The 25,320-nt window shown below is 41.4% G+C and overlaps 1 protein-coding gene across 1 annotated transcript in view; it reads left to right on the top strand.

The window, feature by feature from the left end:
- The window catches only part of RBM26 (RNA binding motif protein 26), a 492,900-nt gene extending 467,617 nt beyond the window's left edge, over nt 1-25,283 (top strand). Inside the window, 2 exon segments of the mRNA XM_030200623.1 lie at nt 17,377-17,490; nt 24,519-25,283. Of these exon segments, the coding sequence (XP_030056483.1) occupies nt 17,377-17,490; nt 24,519-24,608 (204 nt within the window). The 3' untranslated portion in view covers nt 24,609-25,283.
- Nucleotides 25,284-25,320: the final 37 nt, after the last annotated feature.

Raw genomic sequence — 25,320 nt, 5'->3', positions numbered from 1 at the left:
TGTTGCTAACACTGATTTATGCTAGTTCATGTTACTTTAATTTGAGCATATTATTTCCAAACCCACCACTTTGTGCATCTGATACTTAAAAAGGCATGAATATCCCATTTTATAGTTCTACATTTCAATTAACAAGCTTTTAGGAAAAGTGAATAATTTTACCAAAGTACCAAGTTATAATCAAGCAGTTTATTTTTGTTTTATGTATGATTGAATCTTTTCATATGGATGGTAGATGTGTATGAAGTGTGTATGTGAGGGGGTGTTAGAGAGGCATTATAGTTAGTAAGCCTAAAATGTAATACTGAAGCATGATTTTTCTTTGGAGATTTGATAAAATTGACTTATGATACAGTAACTAGTATATTATGGCCTCCATAGTGTGAAGTGAGTCATTACTGTTCCTAAACAGCACTTTTATTATGAAAGCTTCTAACACAGTAGTTAGATTTAGATGAATTTAAGCATTATTTCCTAAAACCTTTCTTGTATACCACTTGTAAACAGCAAATAAAAATCAGCTAGTCAAACATATGCACCTATTATATACATTTTTTTAAGTTAATGTCAATGTTTGTATGTTTTTTAAACACTATACACGTATGTATGTTTATGTATTCATATTCATATGCGTATGTACATCTATACTTATGTTTGAAGTTGTGTAGAAAAAAGAATTTTGAATTCTGTTTTCATGTTTCCAGAAAACAACATTTAAAATAAGTTTATAACTTATCAGTTATGCTATGCTATTTCCATTCTTCTCCGAGTACAAACAGGACTGTGAATCCTCATACATGGATGATGTCACTTACAAAGCCCAGCACAGGAAACTGTACTCCAGTAACTTTTGTAGAAGTATTTACTGCTCAGGCATGCCTGTTCCTGCCTGCTACTGTCACACAGGATCTCATCAGTCTGTTCTTTTTCTTGGAGCCAGTCAGATCTGTTTCTCATTAAAGTTGCCTCAGCACCTCAAGTTTATTTTTTGGGTAAAGTTTGTAAGTCCCGTTCTGTTGCTGTCATGTGATATCGGGCAATCTCCTTGTAATTAATCAGGTTTTTCACTGGTTTCTAAGTTTTATTTTTGCAAAGCTCACTTCAGGCCTATTTTTTGGCCTTGTGCATCTGGCCCCCAGGGCATTTTTAACACGATTGAGTCTTATGATCTTGCTGTTTTTTTTTCCCAGGTGCTTTGTCCATCAATGGCTTCAAGAGGTGTTCCTGGTACAACAGGACCATTATCCATTACAGATACCCATTCATGGTGCCTGCAATGCTTGGGACCTACTATGATATAGTTTGTGTTATCTAATTTGCATCTTAAATGAGCAAAAACATATATATTGAAGAGAAACAGTGGGATCAAAAAGGTGAAATAAAATCTTTATGTACATATATTTACCCTATAGTTTTCAAAGAAGTAAGTAGGTTACCATTTAGACATTAGTGTGTTGGCTTTCCTTATTTAAAACAAATGATAAAAAGAACTCCTATTAAAGAAATAACAAGGCAATATGAATCACAATTTTTACAATCAAACTACAGTCAAAAAATATAACTTCAAAAATTGTATTTAAAATCTAAATCGCTGTGCATTTTTTTAAAAGAAATGCTGATTTTAGTTTTTACTTTTTCCATTAGAAGTGCTTTAAACTTAGTTTTAAAATACATTTTTTGAAATTACATTTTTTGACTGTGAATTATTTATAAAAAGTTTTGATTTCTTATTACCTTTTATTTCTTTAATAGGAATTATTTTTAAATCATTTGTTTTAAATAAGGAAAGCCAACACAATGCACTACAGTTGGTGATCTGGGGGCCCTTTTACTAAAGCTTAGCGTGCTCTAACAGACAGAGTACGCTAACTGCCACTTGACCCATAGATATAAAATAGGACACAACATTTATCTCCGAATTCTATATAGTGTGCTTAGATTTAGGCATCAAAATTGGCGCGGATTCTATAACACTGCGCGTAACTTAATTGGTTTAACAAGCTTATGAGCACTGATATCAGCACTTAGCAAGCAATAATGAGCACTAATTGGCACTGATTAGAATTTAGGTGCACAACGCACTTAAGCGTATTCTGTAAAGATGTACGCCGAATTTCTATTGTGAGCAGACAAAAAGGGGCATGGTTATGGGCGGTGAAATGGGCATTTCATGGGCATGCCAAAATTTGCGAGCCTAGTTATAGAATACGACCTAGTGTGCCTAAATCTGCGAGCTGGGATTTTCACCAAGTTTTCATTGATGTAAATGGATTTGCCCAGATTTAGGCCCTGAAATATCAACTAAGCATATTCTATAATTGGCGCCTAAATCTAGGTGCCGATTGTAGAATACACTTAGTCGGCACTGATTTTCAGCTCCAGTTTTTAGGCGCCATATATAGAATCTCTTCCTTAGCATCTGCTGGCTGTTAGCGCACACACTAAGCTTTAGTAAAACGGCCGCCTACCTACTTCTTTGAAAACTATGGGGGTAAAAATGTGTGTATATAGATTTGTTTCATGTTTTGATACCATTGTTCAGTGTATATGGTTTTTGCTCATTTGTTTAACATGCAAATAGCAACACAGAGAATACCATAATAAAGTAGATCACATTTTTACATTTAATGTAAGCATTTTTATTTTGTATTTTATTTGAGCAGTGTTTTAGCTTTTTATATATATTTGTAAGGCTTTTATCTGTGTATTCCATAGCGTCCCACAGATCAGTCCAGAGACTTGTGGGTTGTGTCCTTGTACCAGCAGGGGGAGATAGAGAGAACCTCTGAGGTTTGCTATATGTGAACCTGTGCAGCCAAGTAAACCTCAGTATTCTCTCTGTCTAGCAGGTGGAGGGACAACTCTGTGCAGCTCTGGTTTGATCTGGCTACCGGTGTCCTTTGGGTCTAGTTTAGCACAGATGGTTTGAGTGGCTGTTTGCAGCTTGTGGTGTACACCTGTTGGTTCCCGGTCTCCCCCTACCTTTCCTCCGTCGCAGGGCCGCCGAGAGGGGGGGATGGGGGACAAAATTCCCCGGGCCCGGCGCCGCATGTCCCTTGCATGCAGTATTCTTTACTTCATCCGTTGCCGGCAGCACTGCCATTCATTCTCAAAGGCAGCTCCGCTTCCCTCTGCCGCATCTATCCGGCCCTCTCTGATGCACTTCCTGTTTACGTAACATAGGGCTAGATGGACGCGGCAGAGGGGAGCGGAGCTGCCTGTGAGAATGAATGGCAATGCTGCCGGCGACGGATGAAGAAAAGTAAAACGGTTAAACACGGGCGGGGGGGTAGGAAGGAATGGTGAGTGAGGAGGGCTATCGTGGAGCTGAGGGAGGGCAGGGAGAATCGCTAGACAATGGATGGGAGGGCAGGGGCTGAGGAAATCGCTGGACGAGGAGGGAAGGGCAGGGGGAGAGAGAAGAGATCGCTGGAGAGGAGGGGAGGCCAGGGCAGGGGGGAGAGAAGAGATCGCTGATCTTGGAGGGGAGGGCAGGGGGGAGAGAGAAGAGATCGCTGGACAGGAGGGGAGGGCAGGGGGGAGAGAAGAGATTGCTGGAGAGGAGGGGAGGACAGGGGGGAGCGAGAAGAGATCGCTGGACAGGAGAGGAGGGGAGGGCAGGGGAGAGAAGAGAATTGCTGAACATGGATGGATGAATGGAGGGGGCAGGGAAGAGAGGAAATTTACTGGATATGGGTAGATGGAGGAGAGGCCAGGGGAGAATGGAGAGTTGCTGGACATGGATGGATGGGGAAGAGAATTCAGGAAGGAGATGCACAAGGATGGAGGGGAGGGAAGAGAGGAGAAATGCTGGTCATGGATGGAGTGGAGGGCAGTTAAGAAAGGAGAAATGTTGGACAAGGATGGAAGGAAGGAGTTGCACATGGATGGAGGGGAAGGGAGAAAGGAGAAATGCTGGACATGGATGGAGGGACGGGAAGACAGAGGAAGTAGATGCACATGGATGGAGGGGAGGGGAGTGAGGAGAAATGCTGGATATGGATGGAGGGGAAATTGCTGAATGTAAGGGCTGGATCGGAACACTTTGAGGGCAGATGCTGAAACCGGAGGAAGGATAGGGACAGGGCTACAGATGCTAGACAGGACGCATAAGGACACAGGAGGATGGTGGACATGGTGAGAGAAAAAATATCAAATGGAAAGAAGTCAATACATAAAACAGAAGACCCTGAGACCAAAGCGAATAGAAAAACTAAATGATCAGACAACAAAGGTAGAAAAAATATTTTATTCAGAATTTATTAATTGGAATATGTCAGCTTTTGGAAATGTGAGGGAAAATCCACCAGAAGGTGGAAAACTCAAGCACCCCACGGTAAAAACAACAGTGTTCAAAAAGTGGGAGTACGACCAAGGAAACCAGACGCTGGAAGACGTTCTTAAATAAAAAAACTTTATTAGAGATTTGAAGACTCGACACGTCGTGTTTCGGCTGTCAGGCCTGCATCAGGAGTCTATAAAAAGTACATTTATATATGATATGTGTGATAAAAGGACAACAAAAATATTAATAATAAATGAAATAAAACACATATAATGCATATAATAAAACTAATTATAAAGAAAATATATATATATACTGTATATGAATTTATGAAATAATAATGCAATACAAAAAAGTCATATATAAATAAAAATCATTAAATAATTCGAAATGTATATATACACATAAATTTAAACAATAAATATGAAATGATAAAAGTTACACATACATGTAAAAAATAGTTATGTATGCTCACATGTGCTGTATTGAGATGACATACATTTAAAAAAATGATAATATTAATCAAAAGTTTAAATTGAACTAAATGATTTAAAGAAATTGTGGAGAAAGAACTATGAGGAAATCATAGAGAACCTTATTGTTGAGAACCTTGTTGTTTTTCATGATACATAACCGCATTACTTGTAAACAAAGAAAAAGAAAAATATATGAAGAAAATAGCAAATTTGAATGATTTGGAAAGATAACAAAAGTATAAATTAAAGAAGTACGTACTCAAAAAATAAAATTGTATTTATTAAATGGACTAACCTGCTGTGCAGAGTGCTGCAGAGTAATGTCGGTGAAAATGCTCTGGAAATCTTACAGCAGTCTGTCAAATGATATGTAGAAAACCAAATAAAAGGCTTACTCATTGAAAAAGAGAAAGAAAGAAAAATGGAAAATAGTATATAATGTATTGAGAAACACTAACCTCTTACATGGAGAGTTGCTATAGAATGATAAGGTTAATTCTTCAAAAAATAACGTGGTAGTCTGATTGTAAATAGACAAATGAAAGAATGATGTCACCGAAGAAAAAAACAGAAGTAACAACGTAACGTTTAGACAACAAAGAAAAACATCACGAAGCATAGGTGGTGATATGATCCAATAGGAACTATAATTATACATATAAATAAATATATATGAAAAAAACGCATGAAAAATTAAGGATAGGGGGACAGAATGTTATGTGTAGTGTTTACACGGGAAAATACAATAAAATACGCAAATGGGCATAAAAAACAGAAACGAAGATATAGGAGGAAGTTCATATAAATAGTGCTACTCACCTTGAAAAAGACTGTTCTGAAAAAATTCGTCATGAGCGCTGCTCGCACTGTTAGTAGTATAAATGAAAAAATGTATTTGTGAGGAGCAGGGCTTTAAACAAAAAAGCGCGCCAAAAAAACTCTACGTACAGACGCTAAACCGGAAATAGTATCTCGGGAAGAATATTGAATTGCTAGTGCAGTGTGCGTTCCGCAAATAATGCAGGTGAAAAAAGATTTCGAAAGAGATGTGTTTAAGAGCGGAAAAGGCGCTGAAAAAATAAAAAAATAAAAAAAAGTGAATAAAACAGATTAGAAAAAATCGCTAAACCGGAAGTGACGTTCCGGAGTATAATGTAACTTTACAATAATGGTAATAGAATGAAACAGTTTTTATCAATAAAATAATAGAATGAAAAACATGAAAGAAAACATAAAATTGAAGATAACATCCACTTGAAAAGAATAAATATCAGTGAAGAGATGACGATGTGCCAATCCTGAGAAACAAGACAGACATTATGTAAAATAAAAAATGACGGTTAATGCTATCTGGGGAAACAGAAACTGGACAAGAGATATAATGACAAAATCTGTGGGTGAAGAGAATCAGAAAGTAAAAATAAATACAAAGACAAAAATTATTAGTACTTGGGTATTATGTCAGTTGTGTATGATAAAGATGGAATTATAATATAAAGAACAGAATGAAATATGTCTACATAAAAATACATTTAGACAATTATGGTGCAGGAATACATAAATACATGACAAAAGATATAACAGATAACATGAATATTAATGTAAATAAATTAAACAAGAGTATAATTTGAGCAAAAGAAAAAGAAGATGGTTAGTACTGAATTGTGAAAAAATGTATATCAAATAAAAATAATAACGGTTAATTGCAATTATATGATTTAAAAATTGGATTATATTTACATTATAAAAGGTAATGGTATGACCTGTACTTAAAAATTATATATATGAGTATTATGTACACTAAAAAAAGGGGACAATTGATGGAGGATGCTACGATGGATAATTATACTAATTTTCTTCAAGTGTATTTAAAAAAATATATTCATAAAAAAGACCGATAATCGATCTCATTATTTAGTCCATCAGGTGTTAAAGTATTAAGGTCAAAAATTAATTTCTGTTCTTCCTGCAACAATTGTTTATCCAAATCTCCTCCTCTCCATTTCTTCACAAAAGTTTTAAAAACAAAGAGGGGCATAATGGAACAGAAACGCCTATCTCCATGGGCGTTTATCTCCGAGAACGGGTCCGTGAAGGGGCGGGGCGGATCGTATTTTTTAAAAGAAAAAGACGCCCATGTTTTATTCGTCAAGGTGTGAGCTGGGCGTTTTTGCTTTTCAGCGATAATGGAATATGAAATCGCCCAGCTCAAAAACGAATAAATCCAAGGCATTTGTTCGTGGGAGGGGCCAGGATTCATAGTGCACTGGTCCCCCTCACATGCCAGGACACCAACCGGGCACCCTAGGGGGCACTTTTACAAAAACCAAATAAAAGGTAAAAGAGCTCCCAGGTGCATAGCACCCTTCCCTTGGGTGTTGAGCCCCCCAAATCCCCCTCAAAACCCACTGCCCACAAGTCTACATCATTACTATAGCCCTAAGAGGTGAAGGGGGGCACCTACATGTGGGTACAGTGGGTTTGGGGGGGTTGGACGACTAGTAGCATTAAGCAGCACAATTGTAACAGGTAGGGGGGGATGGGCCTGGGTCCACCTGCCTGACGTCCACTGCACCCCCTAACAACTGCTCCAGGGACCTGCATACTGCTGCTTGGGAGGAGGGTATGACATTTGAGGGTGAAAGTAAAAAGTTGTGAAACATCATTTGTTGTGGTGGGAGGGGGTTAGTGACCACTGGGGGAGTCAGGGGAGGTCATCCCCGACTCCCTCTGGGGGTCATCTGGTCATTTAGGGCACTTTTGGGGGCCTTATTCGTCAAAAAACAGGGTCCAGGAAAAGTGTCCTAAATTCTAGCTCAAAACTGTTCCATTATCGGCGAAGGGCGCCCATCTCTGTTCGCCCGATAACCACGCCCCAGTTCCGCCTTCGACACGCCTTCGATACGCCCCCGTCAACTTTGTCCGCATCCGCGACGGAGTGCAGTTGAAAGCGTCCAAAGTTCGGCTTTCGATTATACCGCTTTATTTGTTTTTGTGAGAAGAACGCCCATCTCCCGATTTAGGTCGGAACTTGGGCGTTATTCTCGTTCGATTATAAGCTGGATAGTATTTTAAATCTGAGATGGAATGATTGGCTGAGTACCAATGTTCAACCAGGGGAGCGGATTCAATCTTTCGTTTAATGCAGCTTCTGTGTTCGATAATCCGGGTTTTTACTGCTCTGAGGGTTTTGCCCACGTATATCATTGGACATGGACACACAATAATATAAATGACGGATGAAGTAGTACAATCTGACGTATGATTAAGTTTGTATGATTTCCTAGTTTTTGGATGGATGAAGTTGATAGTTTCGATGCAATGAATGCATACACTGCAATGTCCACATTTTTGATGTCCAAGTGATGCTGTAAATGTAGTGATATCTGGTAATGTAGAGGGCACGAAATGCTCCTTTAAGTTCTTATTCCTGGAATAAGCAACCACCAATTGTTTATTCTGAAAACATTGTAGACCTTCTAGGATGTGCCAGTGTTTCTTAATAGAACGTGAAATATGTTTAGCTAAAAAAGAATATTTCAATGTGCAGACAATATCTGGTGTTTTCTTTCTTGTAGACGGTTGTAATAATTCTGAGCGATCTTTTTCAATAGCTTTGTTGAATCCATTATTAATATGTTGTGGTGGATAGCCTCTTGCTGAGGGAGATACCTTGCTAATCTATCTGCTAGAACCCGAGCTAATATTTTAATATCCACGTTTAGTAGTGAGATGGGCCTGTAAGATTCCACGTGATTTGAAGGCTTGCCCGGTTTTGGTATTAGTGTAATTAAGGCCTCATTCTCCCTTGGTGAGAAATACCCCCGCTCTACTACAGAATCATAATAGGAAATGAGGGGTCTCACCAGCTCATGGCCCAGTATTTTATAGTACTCAGAGAATCCGTCCGGGCCCGTGGCGGACCCCGACGGAAGCAATTTATAGCCCGTTGTAATTCTTGGGCGCCTATCTGGATGGCCAGTTGTTCCCTTGCATTCTTTGCTAATCTAGGCATGCCCGCGTCCGCTAAATAATCTTCCAGTAACTGTCCCTGGTCCTCCCCCTGCTCTGAATAGACGCGCTCGAAGAATTCGCGAAATAGATCTGCTATCTCTTTCGGACTAGTAGTTTGTGTCCCATCGGGCCTTCTCAACAATGGGACGTAACGGGGTAATGTTTTTGCTCTGGCTGCTCGTGCCAACAGTATACCCGACTTATTTCCAAACCGTTGGAAGTTCAACTGTTTTGCAAAAAAACGTCGTTTTGCTTGCTCGTGTATGAGTGTATTCGGGGCTGCGAGGGTTGCAGACATTTTTTCTCTATTTTCTCCTGAGGGGTTGGTAATATGGGCTCTCTTGGCTGATTTATATTCCTTTTCCAGTCGCGAAATACCCGCTGCCAGCCTCTTGGCCCTCGCACTCAAAAATGCTATGACTTCCCCCCTCATAACTGCTTTGGAAGCCTCCCAGAATATTGTAGACGAGGGGGAGGAAGCCTCGTTAGTGTCTACATAGTCTGCCCATTTCGCCCTAATATGTTCCACCAATTGTTTGTCTTGGGACAGGTAGGAGGGGAAGCGCCAGAACCTTGCCGGCTCCCCGCCTATATCAAACTCCAACTCAAGGCCTATTATAGCATGATCTGAGATCACAGTAGTTCCTACATACGCATCTCTAACTCTAAAAAACCATGATTGGGTTATGAGCACATAGTCTATCCGTGACCAAGTCTGGTGGACCTTAGATTGATGAGTGTAATCACGGGATGTCGGATTCAATAATCTCCAGGGGTCTACAAGGTTAAGAGAGTTACACAATGCTGGGAGGCCTCTCCCCCCACCCACTGTCAACTGAGATCTGGGATTGGACCTGCACCCTCGGTGGCTTTCGATTCCAGATGTATGCAAAAACCTTGCACTTCAGCTGTTGAAAAAACTGACTAGGCCTGGGCAATGGCAACACCATGAATAAATATAATAACTTGGGCAGAATCATCATTTTGACTGCATGCTCCCTTCCCAGCCAAAAAAGCTGTAGGCCTTTCCACCGGTCCAGATCAAGAAATAACTCCTGCATCTTGGAAGGAAAATTGGCTTGATATAAACCCTGCAGAGCGGGTATGATATTAACTCTCAAGTACTGAATAAATGGGGGGGGGGGGGGGGGGGGTGGGCTACCAGAAAGAAAACTGGCTCTGTAACACCCATATTATCTCGGGATCCAGGTTAAAATTGAGAATTTCCGATTTATTCATATTAACCCTGAATCCGGATACTTACACAGAATGTTGCAAGGCTCGAATAACTTGTGGAAGCCACCGTCATGGATCCGTCAGGGTAAGTAAAACAGCAGCAGCAAAAAGCATCACCTTGTGCTCTTCTGCTCCCATTGGTACCCTCAGAATATCCTGATGAGCTCGCAAGACTTGGGCCAAGGGTTTCAATAGCAAGGGCAGATAGCAGCAGTGAAACGTCACAGCCTTGTCGTGTGCCATGATGTAGAGAAAAAGATGTCAATTGGAGTCCCGTTGATTTTTTAAAAGGCTATAGGATTGACATATAAAGGGCAGAGCCATGAAAAAAAAAACGCCCTGTAAACCCCAGACGATCCAACATGAAGGGCCAGTGCACACTGTCAAATGCTTTTTCAGTGTCAAGTGAAAGCATCAACATGGGCAGCTGTGTAGCATTAACCTGATGAATTGGATGCAAGTTCCTACGAATATTATTGAAAGTTTGCCGCCTGGAGATGAAACCAGCCTGGTCTTCATGTACCAGGAGGGCATTACATGTTGGAGTCGCCTAGCCAGTATTTTGGTAAAAAGTTTATAGTCTGAGCCAAGCAATGATATCTGCCTGTAAAAACCTGGTTTCTGGAGTACCTGTGATGGTCGCTAGCTGCCTTGAATATAGCAGTTCCATCTGTGTCGCCAGATCATTAAAGACTCGTACCAACAAAGGTACCAAGATCTTACCATAACATTTGTAGAATTTATTAGTAAAGCCATCAGGCCCCAGAGCTTTTCGGTCTGTGAGATCTTGTAAGGGCCATTGGACCTCGTAGAGATAAGGCCTGCATCTGGAGGTGCGACAGCACCAGTAGATGGGCCTGATCCAGATACCGAGATATTTCATCCCCCGTAGGCGCTATATCTGTTTTAAGTTTTCGTCATAGGTCAAAAAGCAATCTTTATATCCACGGACATGTGAAGTTGCACTGTAGAATCATCCAAGATTGTAAGAATTTGAGTATGGGCGCTTTGGGTTTTTTTTTAATCATTTAAAAGCTAGCAGACACAAGCTTGATTACCAAACTCAAAATGAGTTTGCTTAACTCGTTGGAGGTGCTCCGAAACCTTCTCCAGCTGGAGCTCGTTAAGCTTCAACCGTACTTGGTGGAGCCGCTCTTCCAGCTGATTCAAGTGGGGATTCTACAGCACCTGTTGTGCAAGAATAGATATCTCCATATGTAACTGCGTGGCCTTAGCCCTAGCCTGTAGCTGTAAATAGGCCTGTAACTTTTCCGTGAACAACTGCTTTAAGGCCATCCTACAGTGTCCCGAAGGATACCTCCCCATTGTCATTAATAGCTATATACTCTAAGAGAACTTTCTCCAACTGAGTAACGTTAAGGGGCTTGGTCAACAGAGCGTCATTGAAATGCTACGGTAGGCAAGGTTGTGGAGTCAGAGCTAAGTCCAACACTAGAGCTAACAGGGCATTCATGATCTGAACAGGAGCAAGGATGAATCTGAGAAGTATGGATGTGCGACAAAAAACTCGGATGCCCAAACCAAAAATCTGTGTGGGAGTGAGAACTGTACACTGCTGAATAATACATATAATCCTGCATATATCACCAGAAATCGAGCAAATACCACTGGCCCAAAAAACTATGCAACTGAGCATGATCACATTGAGAATGTCACCCCTAAAGCTGTATTGTTCAGGTGAGATTAAAGTTCTTTTCACTACTAAAAGGGTACTTTCTATGTTGCATGAGAGGATCACTGTAAGCTTATCCAAAAAAATCTCCCTGATTCTCATTGGGGCCGTCATATACATTCTGCAGAGTAAACATCTAGGCGCCCACTTGCAACAACAAAAGCAGATATCGCCCTTCTTTGACCCCAGACAGCCCCTTAAGCTGCCAAGGATGTCTTGCGGACAAATCTATCAAAACCCCCCTTTTCTTTCTGGTGGTATGACTAGAAGCAAAATACAGGAAAGAGAACCTCTTATGCTGGCAAAAGTGCTTGTGTGTGCTGGAAGCAAGTGAATCTCCTGGATAAAAGCTACATTCACCTGCAGCCACAGCAGCTCCTTAAACATCAACTGCCACTTGATAGGCAAATTCAGCCCCATAACATTAAGTGTGAGAAATGTGAGATCACTCATAGGAATTAATTGTCAGTAAAATATCAAATATGGTGAAGGCACCCCAGCTCCCCCCCCCCCCCCCCCTCCAAGAGATCTGGAAGTCAGTCAAGACCCACACATTATTACATAGAAACTCTATCCCTATAACCACCCCAAAAAAAACCCTCCCTCAACCCCCTTCCAAAGTACATCATGACACTCCCACTAAACAAACAGGGGAGCGCCTAAGAGAGGAAGAGACCCACCAATGCATAGTTGAAAAAACAAAATACATATTTAGACCATACACATCCATGGCTGTTCAGAGAAACACTGGTAAAATAATTTAACCAGTCAAAGGATAACACTGTCACATCGTCCTATTTGGCAGACCAAAAGCTCAGGAGAGCACAAATGGCACTTTTGGGGCACATAACCAGGGCATTCCCCATGGTTCATGACGCAACTGGTGGGTCCTGGTGCTGCAGCACTGTATCCGATCATTACCCACTGCCATTACCCACTGCCATTTGGGCTGCATTACTGCTGATATCACAGACTTCGTAGAACGAATCTCAGCGGGGTCCATAGGATCTCCCTGAAGTAGATCTCTGGTCTCTGATAATTTGTGCATCTGATGAAACTTGCCATCCTTGTAGAAAAGAAGCACGAAGGGTTGGTGCCATTTATAATGAATACCTTGGGTGCAGAGGTGTTGTATTAGTATCTTGAGCTCTGCGAATCTCTTTAGGGTGGCCGCAGTGAGATCCTGCTAGATTTCAATAGAATAGATATCCCATCTGAAGTTATCCACTGTTCGAGTCTCTTTAAGTTTGAAGTCAGTAAAGCAAGCAATCATGTCCCTGGGTCTATTGCCGCGGAAACACAGGTTTCTATGATGACTCTTTTTCTAAATCCTCTAGCTTTTCCCAAATCTGCTGCGCCTCCGACTGAGAGTCTAAGTTGTTGGGTCAATGCGTTTACCACCTCTGCCTGCTCCTCCAGTCGGGACTCGTTCTCCTCCTTGCGGTGACCCAAGGTGCTAATCTCTCCTTTGAGTGCAATCTCGGAGCAGATGGCCTCTAAATCTGCTTTTATTTCCGTCATCTACTCCCAGATCTCCCACAATGACTCATGCTCAGGTTCTGCAGGCTCACCCGTTGCAAACAGCTCAGGAGAAAGCTGTGTTGTGCACGGTCAGTGGGAGGCTCCCAGCTGCATGCTGCCTGGTGCTGCAGGCCCTGTGTAAGTAAGATCCACTGCAGACGTCTTTCAAATCATCCCTGGCTATTGTGAGGTGATCCCCGGGATTTTGCCTGCCAGGACACCATGACTGGAATCTGAAAAGGATGTGTAATGGCTAAAGATTGCTTGGGGCTAGTCAGAACTCTCAGCTCAGGCAGCCATGTGGTAATGTCACTTCCTTCCCTGCTCTAAAGGCTTTTAAAGACCGGTTGTCCAACAAGGGTATCCTTGTTCAAACAATCAGGTAGCTATGTATTACATAAATGGTGGTGGGAAGGGGAGACACAGGGTCATAGTTCCTATCTTGAAAGACTGTCAGAAAGTGGAAGTGTGCTGTTTCTCACAGGATGTCTCTCAGAGCTATATATCTGGCAGGCAATATCCTGGCAGACAAACTGAGAAAAGTTCTGTAACCTCACTAGTTTTTCCTGGATGACTTTGTTGTCTGCAGGATCTTTTGGGAATGGGGCACTTTTTCAGTAGATCTGTTTGCCACGCCATTCAACCAGAAAGCTCTTCAGTTTTGCTCCAGGGCAGGGATACATGGCAAACTAGCTTTGGATACATTCCTTCTGCTCGCGTGTTCTCCAATACCCCTCATAGTGAAAGCTATTCTGAAGCTCAGGGAGGATCATGAGACCATGATTGTAATACTCCTTTATTGGCCCAGACAAACAGGGCTGTGAAGTCGAAGTCTGAAGCAATTTTGGATGGAGTCGGTAAAAGTGTACCAGCTCTGACTCCTGCTTATATATCCTGGATCTAATGTACTCGTAAGTATATCTTATATTTACCAGTATTTTAGATACAAAACAAAAAATGTAAACCTAATATCAGTCGGAGTCAGTAGAAAAATAGAGTTAGAGTCGAAGGTTTGGTGTACCAACTCTACAGCCCTGCAGACAAGTATGGTTCCCATGTTTGCTGGATCTTTCCATCAGAGGTCCTGTAAGATTGGAGTGTTTTCCAGTGCTGATCACGCAAGATCTCATACTGTTGCATCCCAACATAGAGTCCCTAACCCTTACACATTGGGTGTTGAATGAATGACATTGGTTTCCCTGAACTTGTCCATTAAGTGGATGTGTAGATTTAAATGGAAAAGGTTTACTCTTTGGTGTGAGGGCGAGGCCATAGATCCTTTTATTTTATCCCCACCCAGATACTACTTGAAATCTTCCTACTGTCAGCTCTGAAGACCAATTCTGCTAGGGCGCATCTGAGTGCAGTTGGAACTTATCATTGGGTAGAAAGTAATTCCATCTTTGTAGAGCCTTTAGTTGTCCACTATACGAGGACCGGATGGTATACACCCCAGGGTACTGAAAGAACTGAAAACATGAAATTGCTGATCTGCTGTTAGTGATCTGTAACCTGTCATTAAACTCATCCATAGTACCTGAGGATTGGAGGGTGGCGAATGTAAAGCCAGTTTTAAAATGGGTTCCAGGAGTGATCCAAGAAATTACAGGCCGGTAACCTGACTTCAGTGCCGGGCAAAATAGTGGAAACTATTATAAAGAATAAAATTATGAAATACATAGACAAACATGGTTTAATGGGACAGAGTCAGCATGGGTTCAGCCAAGGGAAGTCTTGCCTCACCAATTTGCTTCAATTTTTTGAGACGTGAATAAACATTGAATAAAGGTGAGCCAGTTGATGTAGTGTATCTAGATGTTCAGAAAGCTTTTGACTAGGTTCCTCATGAAAGACTCCTGAGAAAATTAAAAAGTCATGGGCTAGGAGGCAATATCCTTCTGTGTATTAGGAATTGGTTATTGGACAGAAAACATAGGGTAGGACTAAATGGCCATTTTCTCAATGGAGAAGGGTGAATAGTGGTGTGCCACAGGGATCTTTACTGGGACTGGTGCTATTTAACATATTTATAAATGATTTGGAAATCAGAACGATGAGTTAAGTGATTAAATTTGCAGATGACACAAATGGCCGATGAAATTTAATGCGGAGAAATGCAAACTGATGAACATTGGAAAGAATAATCCAAATCATATTTACCTGATGCTAGGGTCCACCTTAGGAGTCAGCTCAGTACTCAAGAAAAAGATCTATATGTCATTGTAGACAATACGCTGAAATCTTCTGCCCAGTGTGTGGCGGTGGCCAAAAAAGCGAATGGGAATTATTAGGAAAGGGATGCAAAATAAGACCAAAAATATTAGTGCATCTGTTTCACTCCCTGGTGTGACCTCACTTTGAGTACTGCATTCCATTTTGGTCACCCTATCTCAAAAAAGATATAGAAGAATTAGAAAAGGTTCAAAGAAGAGCAACCAAAATGATAAAGGGGATGGACCATTGGTCTGACCCAGTATAGCTGTTCTTAAGCCTTTTGTAGTGTCTCAGTGTTGTACTTACCCAACTGATGAAAGCTCCTTTTGAGCCAAAGATAAGTGGCATTTGGTGTACTTGATCTGGAAGGTCTTATTTTTGAGATTGGTTATTTCAGTATACAGACTTGGTGAGCTCTAGGCTTTAGTGACTGATCCACCTTACACTAAGTTTTTTTAATAACAGAATGGCTCTGTGCACTCATCCAAAATTCTTTCCTAAGGTTTTGTCGGAGTTCCATCTTATCCGGTCAATAGTCTTTCCAACCTTTTATCCTAAACCTCATGCCCACAAGCGTAAAAGTGCATGGCATACTTTGGGCGCAAGAGAGTCTTGCCTTCCATCTGGAGAGGACTAAAGCCTACGAGAGTCCAACTAGCATTTTGCTTCTTTTGACCCAGACAGGATGGAGGATGCCATTGACAAATACACACTCTACAGTTAGCTACTGGACTGCATTATGGCTGGCTGACTCTGGAGGGTCATGTTACAGCTCATAATGTTAGAGCTATGGCTGCATCAGTAGCCCACTTAAGATCAGCCACCATAGTGATTTTCTACCATCCTTACACTATTGTAGAACAGGAATTCTGATGTGACTAAATTTGGCCAGTGAGTCCTCCAGAATCTACTTGGGATTTTGGATCCAATTCCATCCACCGTAGACCCTTCTCTTTCAGTTCCAGGCTGACTTAAAAAAAAATGTTAAGAATGATATATTCTGCCTTTTGCCACCAAAAATATTAGTGTCTGCCTCTTGTGGCACCAGTTGTGTGGAGTTTCCCCTTTTTCTGTTGATAGCCTCTAGCTAGGGAGGGTCATATGTGAGGATTTTATAAACCACCTCATCCTGAGAAAAACACGAAGTTACCTGTAGCAGATGTTCCTAGAGGACAACAGGACTTAAATCCTCACAGCCCTCCTACTTCCCTAAAGAGTTGTATTCCTCTAGCTCAGGAATTCTTAACCAGTGGTACTTGCACCCCCAAGGGGTGCAGGAAGAGGTCAGGCATGGTATGGTATGGAGAAGAGTCTTGAAATCTGAGGCAATTGATTGAAACTTTCTAGACAGAGTAAAGGCAGTTCTTAGTACAGTTATTGGTTGTATAACTGTGTACTTCTGTAATTTTCGTGACATGTGAGTAGCAGTTACCATTGTTAGCAGCTAACACTGACATATGTAGCTGTCAGTAGCCACTAATGGTTTAGAAAGGGAGTGTGAAGGTTTCATTGATCAGTTAAAGGGGTGCAGGAACCAAAATAGGTTAAGAAACCCTGCTGTAGCTTGTAGTAGACTTAAGATGTCCTGCAGAACAGTGGCAAGCAGGAATAGGTGCGCATACACAATGAGCCTACCCAAAGGCTTCTAGAAAAAGTTGCTGAGGTACTGCTTTCTGTGCTGGGCTGTGTTAACGATGTCACCCATATGTAAAGATTGAAGTCCTGCTGTCTTCTGAGAACATCTGCTGTAGGTAAGTAATTATATGGGCGGTATAACATAATAAACTTGGACATAAACTTCATTTTCCAGCAAGAACAGTTTTGCAGTCTGATACCTGGCAGTGTAGATAAAAATGATATTTAATTTTATTACTTTTTACTGAGAATAATCCCATTTTTTAAAAGAAAAATGTAATTTGGTTATGGGTCTTTTTCAGGCTGCCATTCATGGAGCTCGATTCAAAGGGCAGGATTTAAAGCTAGCATGGAATAAACCAGCAGCTAACGTATCAGCTGTTGAAACAGAAGAGGTTGAACAAGATGAGGAGGAAGTAAGTTGATTTTTTTAAAATGAGCATTAATAAACATCTTGTATAAGAGCAAAGATTTCTCATGTGTAACTATTGTCTGGTAAACAGTAAATACAGGGGTTAAATACATGTGGCAAAAAGGGAATACATTTGATAGATTTTTTTTGTTTGTTTTTAGGAAAACTTTACAGAATACGTCAAAAACAGTAATAACAGTATATATTTATCTTACTATTCTCTTAGGCTTTCGTGCCTGGTGTCATGGTTCTTGCCCTTGTCCGGATGGTAACACATCCAAGTTTGCTTGGCCAATATTTAGCCATCTTTCTGTGGCTGAAATGTTGGTCAGGTAAATTTGGACATAGTACCACCTGGACAGCTTCAAGAACTATGACACCAGCCATGAAAGCCTAAGAGAACAGTAAGATAAATGTATATTCTTAGTACTTGCGAGAAGTAATTAATAAGAAAGTGAGAAAGTGGGAATTAGGTGACAAGTTGTGATAGTGTGTGTAGAAAACTTTGATGTATGTTATATTTAAATAAGAGCTGTTTGTCATTCATACTCTTAAGTATAACTCAAATAAGCAGAAAATCTAGAAATGCCATCTTTGCAAGTCATTTTTCCCTCCAGAGGGTCAGGTGATCTTTACAGGATGAGAGGTACCATACTTTTTTATGAGCCAATACTAATAGAAACTCAATGTGGATACCACATTAACTATTATTTGAATCTAAAATCAAGAATGTGAGAATGATGGCTTTATCTAAATTAAAAAGGATGTCCTTTAGTGAAGTGAGATGAATCACCCTGTTAAAAAGGTGATGATTATTCTATACTGTCCCTCTCAGCTCCTGAGATATTTCCAGGCCAATGTGCTCCTATTGCTCCATTGCTCCTTTCCAGTGGCGTAGCGAGGGGGGCTGCCACCCGGGGCGGGGCGGTTCGCAGTTGCACCCCCCCCCCCCCCCCCGGGTGCAGCACGACGACATACCCCCCCCCCCCGGCGCATCAACACCCCCCCCCCCCCCCCGACCCAGTGCCCACCCTCTTCTGTCCAACCAGCTCCCTACCTTTAAAAAAATATCGGAATCCTCGCGCCTGCACGTAAAAGAAATGTGCACCGTCTCATCGGTCCTTCCCTCGCTCTGTCTGTCCCGCCCTCCGCTGACGCAACTTCCTATTTCCGCAAGGGCGGGACAGACAGAGCGAGAGAAGGCCCGATAAGACGCTGCACATTTCTTTTATGTGCAGGCGCGAGGTGCTGTGCCTCGCTTCGGATTCCAATATTTTTTTAAAGGTAGGGGGAGCTGGTTGGACGGAGGAGGGTGGGCACTGGGGGGGGGGGGGTCAATGCACCGAGGGGGGGAGCTGGCATGGAGCACCCCCCCCCCCCCCGAGCTGACACCCGGGGCGGACCGCCCCTCCCCCCCCTTTGCTACGCCACTGCTCCTTTCCCTCCCTATTGTTACTCTGTTATGTTTTGTTCTTCCTCCCCAGTTGTTGCCTTATACATTTATAGTTATATTGTTGTTATTGTTTGGGTTACTCGATGCTGTATTGTTTGTCTCTAGCTACCTTAGATACTGTAAACTGCAATGCTGTTCAAATTTTATTGGAGTCTACAGTTGAGGTGATTAAAATGAAGTTACTACGTTCTTTAAAAAGAATTTCAATCCTTAATTAGATTCATCTTATACAAACATAATTAATCAGATATATTCGATGGATATGATATAGAGCATTTCTAAGAGAAGTATAGAAAAGTCTACAAACTTTTTCTGACATGCACAGTCTTTCTGCCCTACCACCATTGCATTGGGCCTCCTCTGTCCATTTTATTCTTTCCAACTCAATGGGATGTTAGAAAGAAGTGTCCTCTTGGAAGTAAAATAGCTCTCTGAAAATTTGATGGCATAGAACCAAATTTGACTTGGAGGAAAACTGGTGAAAAGACACATTTAGTTTGAAAATGGGTTTGCTAGGACCATGGGTTCCAGAGCAATCTTCTCTAAAAATGACCCCATACATTTCTATGGGAGAAACAGTTCTACTTTTTGTATCATAGATACACTGATACACAGCAGTTAAGGAATTGTTCCTTTCAAACCACCATTCCTCTCTCCACTATTTTCCAGTCACACGCACACACATAGAGCCCACATATACTAATACACGCTCACGTGCACACACACAGAAAATGTGACATGCTGCACATGCTTTCTCCACCACACATCCTGTCTCCTTCCTGCCAACATCTCTATCCTCTTAAGGATTCAGATGTTCATTTCATTTTCTATGTTGTAAATTCTGCTGTGAAATGTAGGATCTGTATGTATAGGCTCCTTCATAGTTGCTTTATACAGCAACAACTAGTGGCTCAGCTGTATTTGTTTACATCGTAGTCTGCAAACGCCTCTCCGGTACTATGTAAGCCACATTGAGCCTACAAATAGGTGGGGAAATGTGGGATACAAATGTAACAAATAAATAAATATTTTGCTACTGATTGCTATGTGTACTACCAACAAGTGGTAGAGAAGCATAGCATTCCTTAGCGTATGCAGCAGATGAATCCAAGAACTGGTGGGTTGTGACCATCTACCAGCAGGTGGAGATAGAGATTAAAAAGCTGAAGGCAGTGATACCAGACGGCCAGCTCCTCCTTCACATCTGTATCTCCAGCAGGTGGTGGTTAGCTCTTCAGCAGCTCCTGGATTTGTCTGTTGGGGATACTCCTGGGTCCTGTGGGCCAGTTGAGTTTAGGGGGGTGTCTGGCTGGTGGTGCCGACTTTGGGAGCATACTCAGTCTTCTGGGTTCCTGCTTCACTCTTTCCCCCCTTTCCCCCCTTGCCTCCGGGTCTTCAGAGCTCTAGCCTTCATCACCAGTAAACAAAAAAAATAAGAGAGCTCCTTTGCCTTCATTCGGTGTTTAAAAAAAAAAAAAAAGATTTCTGACAGGACCGGGCAGTACAGGGTTTCCCAGTCTTAGTGCTGTGCTTTCAGTTTTTATGCTGGTTAGGCAGCAGACTGCTGCGTCAGTGGGACTCTGTTTCTCCTCCGGAGACACCTGCTGTTTGGTGAGTATCTGCCTTTCTCTTTTCGGCACGGGGGTACCGTGCTTTAGTGTGGGCGACACGTTTTAAAGCTGTTCCTGCTGCAGTAGCAGATGCTCCGCAGCTGGACTGTGTGTGGTGGCGTGTTCGAATGCTGAGGAGGGAAGCGCTGAAGTTCCCCTTTCCCGAGCAGCCTTTTCCTGCGCTAAAATGGCGGGAACATGCGCCTTTTTGCCGGCACGACCCTCTCTTTTTTCCTATCAGCTCTGATCCTTTCCCGCCCTGCGGCCTTGATGTCTGCGTGGGCAGCTTCTAAAGGACCTTGTATTCCATTAGAGACTGCTGGTACAGGGGATTCTCCTTTATTTTCTCCAGCCTTTGGTTTCCTTTACCAAAATCACTGTTGAGTCAGAAACTGTTTGCATGTATCTGGGGCAGTGGCACAAATTCTTCTCAAACTTCCCCCACTATGCAAGGGGATCCAAGGGAAGAACAGAACTACTTTAAGCTGTTAATATACCTTCTGAGCAGGATCTCCTCTGCTCTGGGACCCTTAATTTGAACCTTTCTTCTTAAGAGAGCTTGACCTCAGTAGCCCTTTTTGTGATTGGGGGAGTTTTTATGCCCATCTCGGGCAGATAGGTTCTAGATGCATAAGTTTTCCAGAAGGAATCTGATGGTCCTGCGATGCGCCTTGTTTGTTTCAGGATGCACGTCAGCCACTCTGGTGCAGGGGGCTTCTGACCCCCCCTCCCCCAAGCTCATTCTGCTGCTCTGTATGCCTATATGTTGCAGAAGTCTGGTAGGAGAACTGACAGTTCCTTTTTAGTTCAGCCTTTGGACTTTTCTGGCTTGTTCCCTGTCTCAGTCTCTTCTGATGGACCCTGCCCTGAAGAGGAGATGTTTTCTGTCCAGCTCCCTATGTGGGAAAGAAATGATCCAGTGCTAAATAACCTTTGAGAATTCTTGATCCAATTACAGTGCATCTTTGAAGAGCCTGATATGGCCTCATCCATAGGTTTGTATGGAACTTTGGAAGGCTAAGTGCTTTGAAAATATGCCTCTATGCTATTCATTTCCAACTCTGGCTGCGGAACTTGCTTGGAATAACAAAAGCCTTACAGCAGTATTCTGGCAGGGATTGTCCCTGGCAATTAAAGACAAGTTGGCAGGCTGTGAACTCCCTGTCACCTTGGATGAATTGATTCTTCTGTGCACTTGTATAGATTTACAGTTCTGAGAATGGGCCTTAGAACGCCAGGCCAGGCATCATCCACCCAAATCCAGAATAATTATCATCTTAAGAGCCCTCCTCCCCTGCAACCGGAGACCTTCTGGGGAATGAAAGAGCCCACACAAGTGGGTCGTCTTCCCTTAACTGCTCAGGAGAAACAATGCCAACGAGCCCAGGGTCTCTGCCTCTACTGTGGGGATAAAGGCCATTATGCCTGAGTGTGTCCCAAGAGGTCGAGAAACGGGTGGCCCTAGTCCTGGTTGGGGAGTCAGGAGCCGGGTTTAAGCAGACTTTCTCCGGACACATTTCCTGATACCGGCTATCCTATTGGTCACTTATTAAATGAAATAAATTCTTTTTGTCTCTTCTGTGTAAGTTTACAAAGATCAAGAAAGACCCAAACTCTTTTCACCTAAAAAAAGAAACCTGATTACATTGGAAATAAATTTTCAGAATCCAGCTTCTGTTATATTCTAAAACAACAGTCGTCATTAACATTGTTGAGTGTACACTTTCTCAGAATGATTTTTAACTCAAAAATATCAACACATTCGTCAGAAGCTATTGTCCCCTTCAAAGAAGTAGATTTAATTTCCTCCAATTTTGTCTTTCCAACTGGCCGATAATAGGCATAGATAGTGTGTGGTATAATTCTCAGCTGGAGTACCCAGGACATCTAAAAAGTACTTGTACAACATACTCTCCGACTAACTTGCTAACACTTAGAGAATTTAGTATCTCAAATTACATAATTTTGATTGTGTCCAGTTCCTCCTCCTTTCCCTCAGAGCCATTTGAACTTTAGTCACCATTGCCTTCAATTTATAAACCAGCCAATTTTTCTATAATTTCTTCCATCTTGGAATCCTTAGCTCCCAGATAATTATTTGTTGTTGAACTTTACTTCCCAGTTCTGTTTTGACCTCCAATAGCTGTTCTATGTGAGAAGTCAAGAATTCTCATTGATCAGTCTCTCACTATCATCCCAGTGCAAAGTCATGCCACGAAATGAGGCAGTTAAGCCTCTATCAGCACCTGTCCAATCTTCCAGGGAATCTGGAGCTCTCCCCCTCCCTCCCAGAAGGTTCCCACCTGTGTTCCTCCCTCCAGCTGCTGCAACAAAAATCTGACCCTTAGTGCACAAATTGGTCACTTCCACGGTTCCTTCACCTTCCAGCTGCACTGGTGGGCTGTGATCTTCCAGACTGAGTGATGATTTATGCTCCCACCAACAGGAATGCTATCTGCAGCAACATCCAGTACCAAATGTGCCTCTGCTACGCATCATAAGAACCCATTCAGGGTACTCTGTATCAGGATCAGAGGTTAGACCTGGATCTGCCCCTTACATTTGCCTGTCAGTTTAAGAATTTTGCTCTTACTGAAATCAGGTAAGTAGAGAGCCTCTACAAACATGCCCGTCTAGCAAGACTCCATCTTGGATTTGCTGGTTCAGGACTGGTTTTTTCTAACATATTTAGACGTGATCTGCAAATGAGAACCACAAATGAGGTGATCAGATTTGCAAAATTATTTAAAGTTGTTAAATCACATGCACATTTGGAAAAATTGAAGTAAGACTGGGCATACGAATGGCAGATGTAATTTAATGTGGACAAGTGCAAAATAATACACATAGGGAAGAAAACCCCAAATTATAGCTACGTGATGCTAGGTTCCACGTTAGATCCTTTTCCTGGGTAGTGACTCTAGAGGTCATCGTGAGCAACATATTGGAATCTTCTGACATTTGTGCAGCAGCAGCAGCCCAAAAAAAGCAAATAAAATGTTAGGAATTAGTAGGAAAGGTATAAAGAATAAACAAAAAAATAGTATATTACGTCTGTATTTCTCCATGGTGCAACTGCATCTTGAGTATTGTCTGCAATTCTGGTCACCACATCTCAAAAAGGATATAACGACTTTAGAAATGTACAGAGAAGGGTGACCAAAATGATAAAGAAGATGGAATGGCTTCCATATGAAGAACAGCTAAGGATGTTGGCGCTCTTCAGTTTGGAGAAGAGAGAGTTGAGATAATCTGATAGAGATCTATAAAATCCTTCATGGAGTGGAATGGGTAAATGCGAATCGATCATTTGCTTTCTCAAAAAGTACAAAGGGGACATGCCACAAAGTTACTAAGAAGTACCTTTAAAACAAACAGAGGAAAATATTTTTTCACTGACTGCATAGTTTAAGCTCTAGAGTTTGTCATCAGAGGATGTGAAGCAATGAGTATAGCTGGGTTTAAAAAGGTTTCAATAGTTCACACTAATTATTGCAATAAGAAGGGACTAGAATTCACATCAAAAGATACATAATCAATCCTCACACTTTAGTAGCAAATAGAGGAAAAACACAAATAGGTTTGACAAATTCCTGGAAGAAAATTCCATAAATGGTAGAACCTGGGTAAATAGCATGAAATCTCAGGTATACTTATAAAGTACTGCATACCATGTAAAATGAGTTGATCTAGTTGGGCAGACTGGATGGACCATACAGGTCTTTATCTGCTGTCATTTACTATGTATCTTGCTGCTGCTTGTGTTTCTGACAGGTACTCGTCAACTGGATTAACCACTTGGAAACAAGATGCTGGGCTAGGTGGACCTGTGGTCTGAGCCAGTATGGCATTTCTTATGTTCTTAAAAGTTATTTGTTTAATTGTATTCTGTAAAATGATTTGTACATTTGCCTTTTATATCATTTCTCTTATTTATATAGGAATGTTAAAGAAATATTTTTATATTAGTTTCAGGAAGAATCCCTGGTGGATGATTCATTGCTGCAAGATGACGATGAGGAAGAAGAGGAAAATGAATCACGCTCTTGGAGAAGATGACTTCTTTTTGATGATCAGAGATCTGCCGATGCTAGAACTCGGCCAGTCTTGCATTTATATTGCCTAATGTACTTTTGCATATATTGTACTAGGACAGTGTGGAAGAAATATGATTGAAGACTAGGACAGTGTGGAAGAAATATGATTGAAGATTGGATTTCAGAAATGGACTAGAGACTGTAGAACGTCTTTTCTTGCTACACTTTGAAAGATTGTATAAGTTATGTTTCAGTAAATGATTGCTAAAGGCATCATGATAGGCATATTTGCAATGATTTTATTACATTTCTTGCTGGTCGTTAAAAAGAATTCTTTATTTCCTGTGTAATATAATGAACTGATCACATGCAGGTGACCAGAATTATTCTAACATAGACTGGAGTTTTTTTTGTTCCATAATTTGGAATAAGAGTTTGCAATTGAAATATTTCTGAATGTTTCTAGACATACATAGATAATATAGTCCTAAGCAATTTTCAAAACAAAATTCTGTATATACATTATAATGCATAGTAGTATGCTTAGGCTTTACTATGTATTAGCCTTTCGTTCAGTTTGTGTATGCATTTTATATATAGGTTTTAATGATACAATGTATGACTGCATTGCATATAAGTCCTCATGACTTTAAGATGTAAAAAAAAAAAAATAAAGAAATGGAATGGTCTAAAAGAAAAAAAAAAACATGAAAATCCCAGTAACAAAAAAAAAA

Source organism: Microcaecilia unicolor, chromosome 4 (genome assembly GCF_901765095.1).
Source record: "Microcaecilia unicolor chromosome 4, aMicUni1.1, whole genome shotgun sequence".
NCBI classification, from domain to species: domain Eukaryota; kingdom Metazoa; phylum Chordata; class Amphibia; order Gymnophiona; family Siphonopidae; genus Microcaecilia; species Microcaecilia unicolor.
Note: the sequence above shows the minus strand (reverse complement) of the source record. Positions and strands in the feature narration are given on the sequence as shown.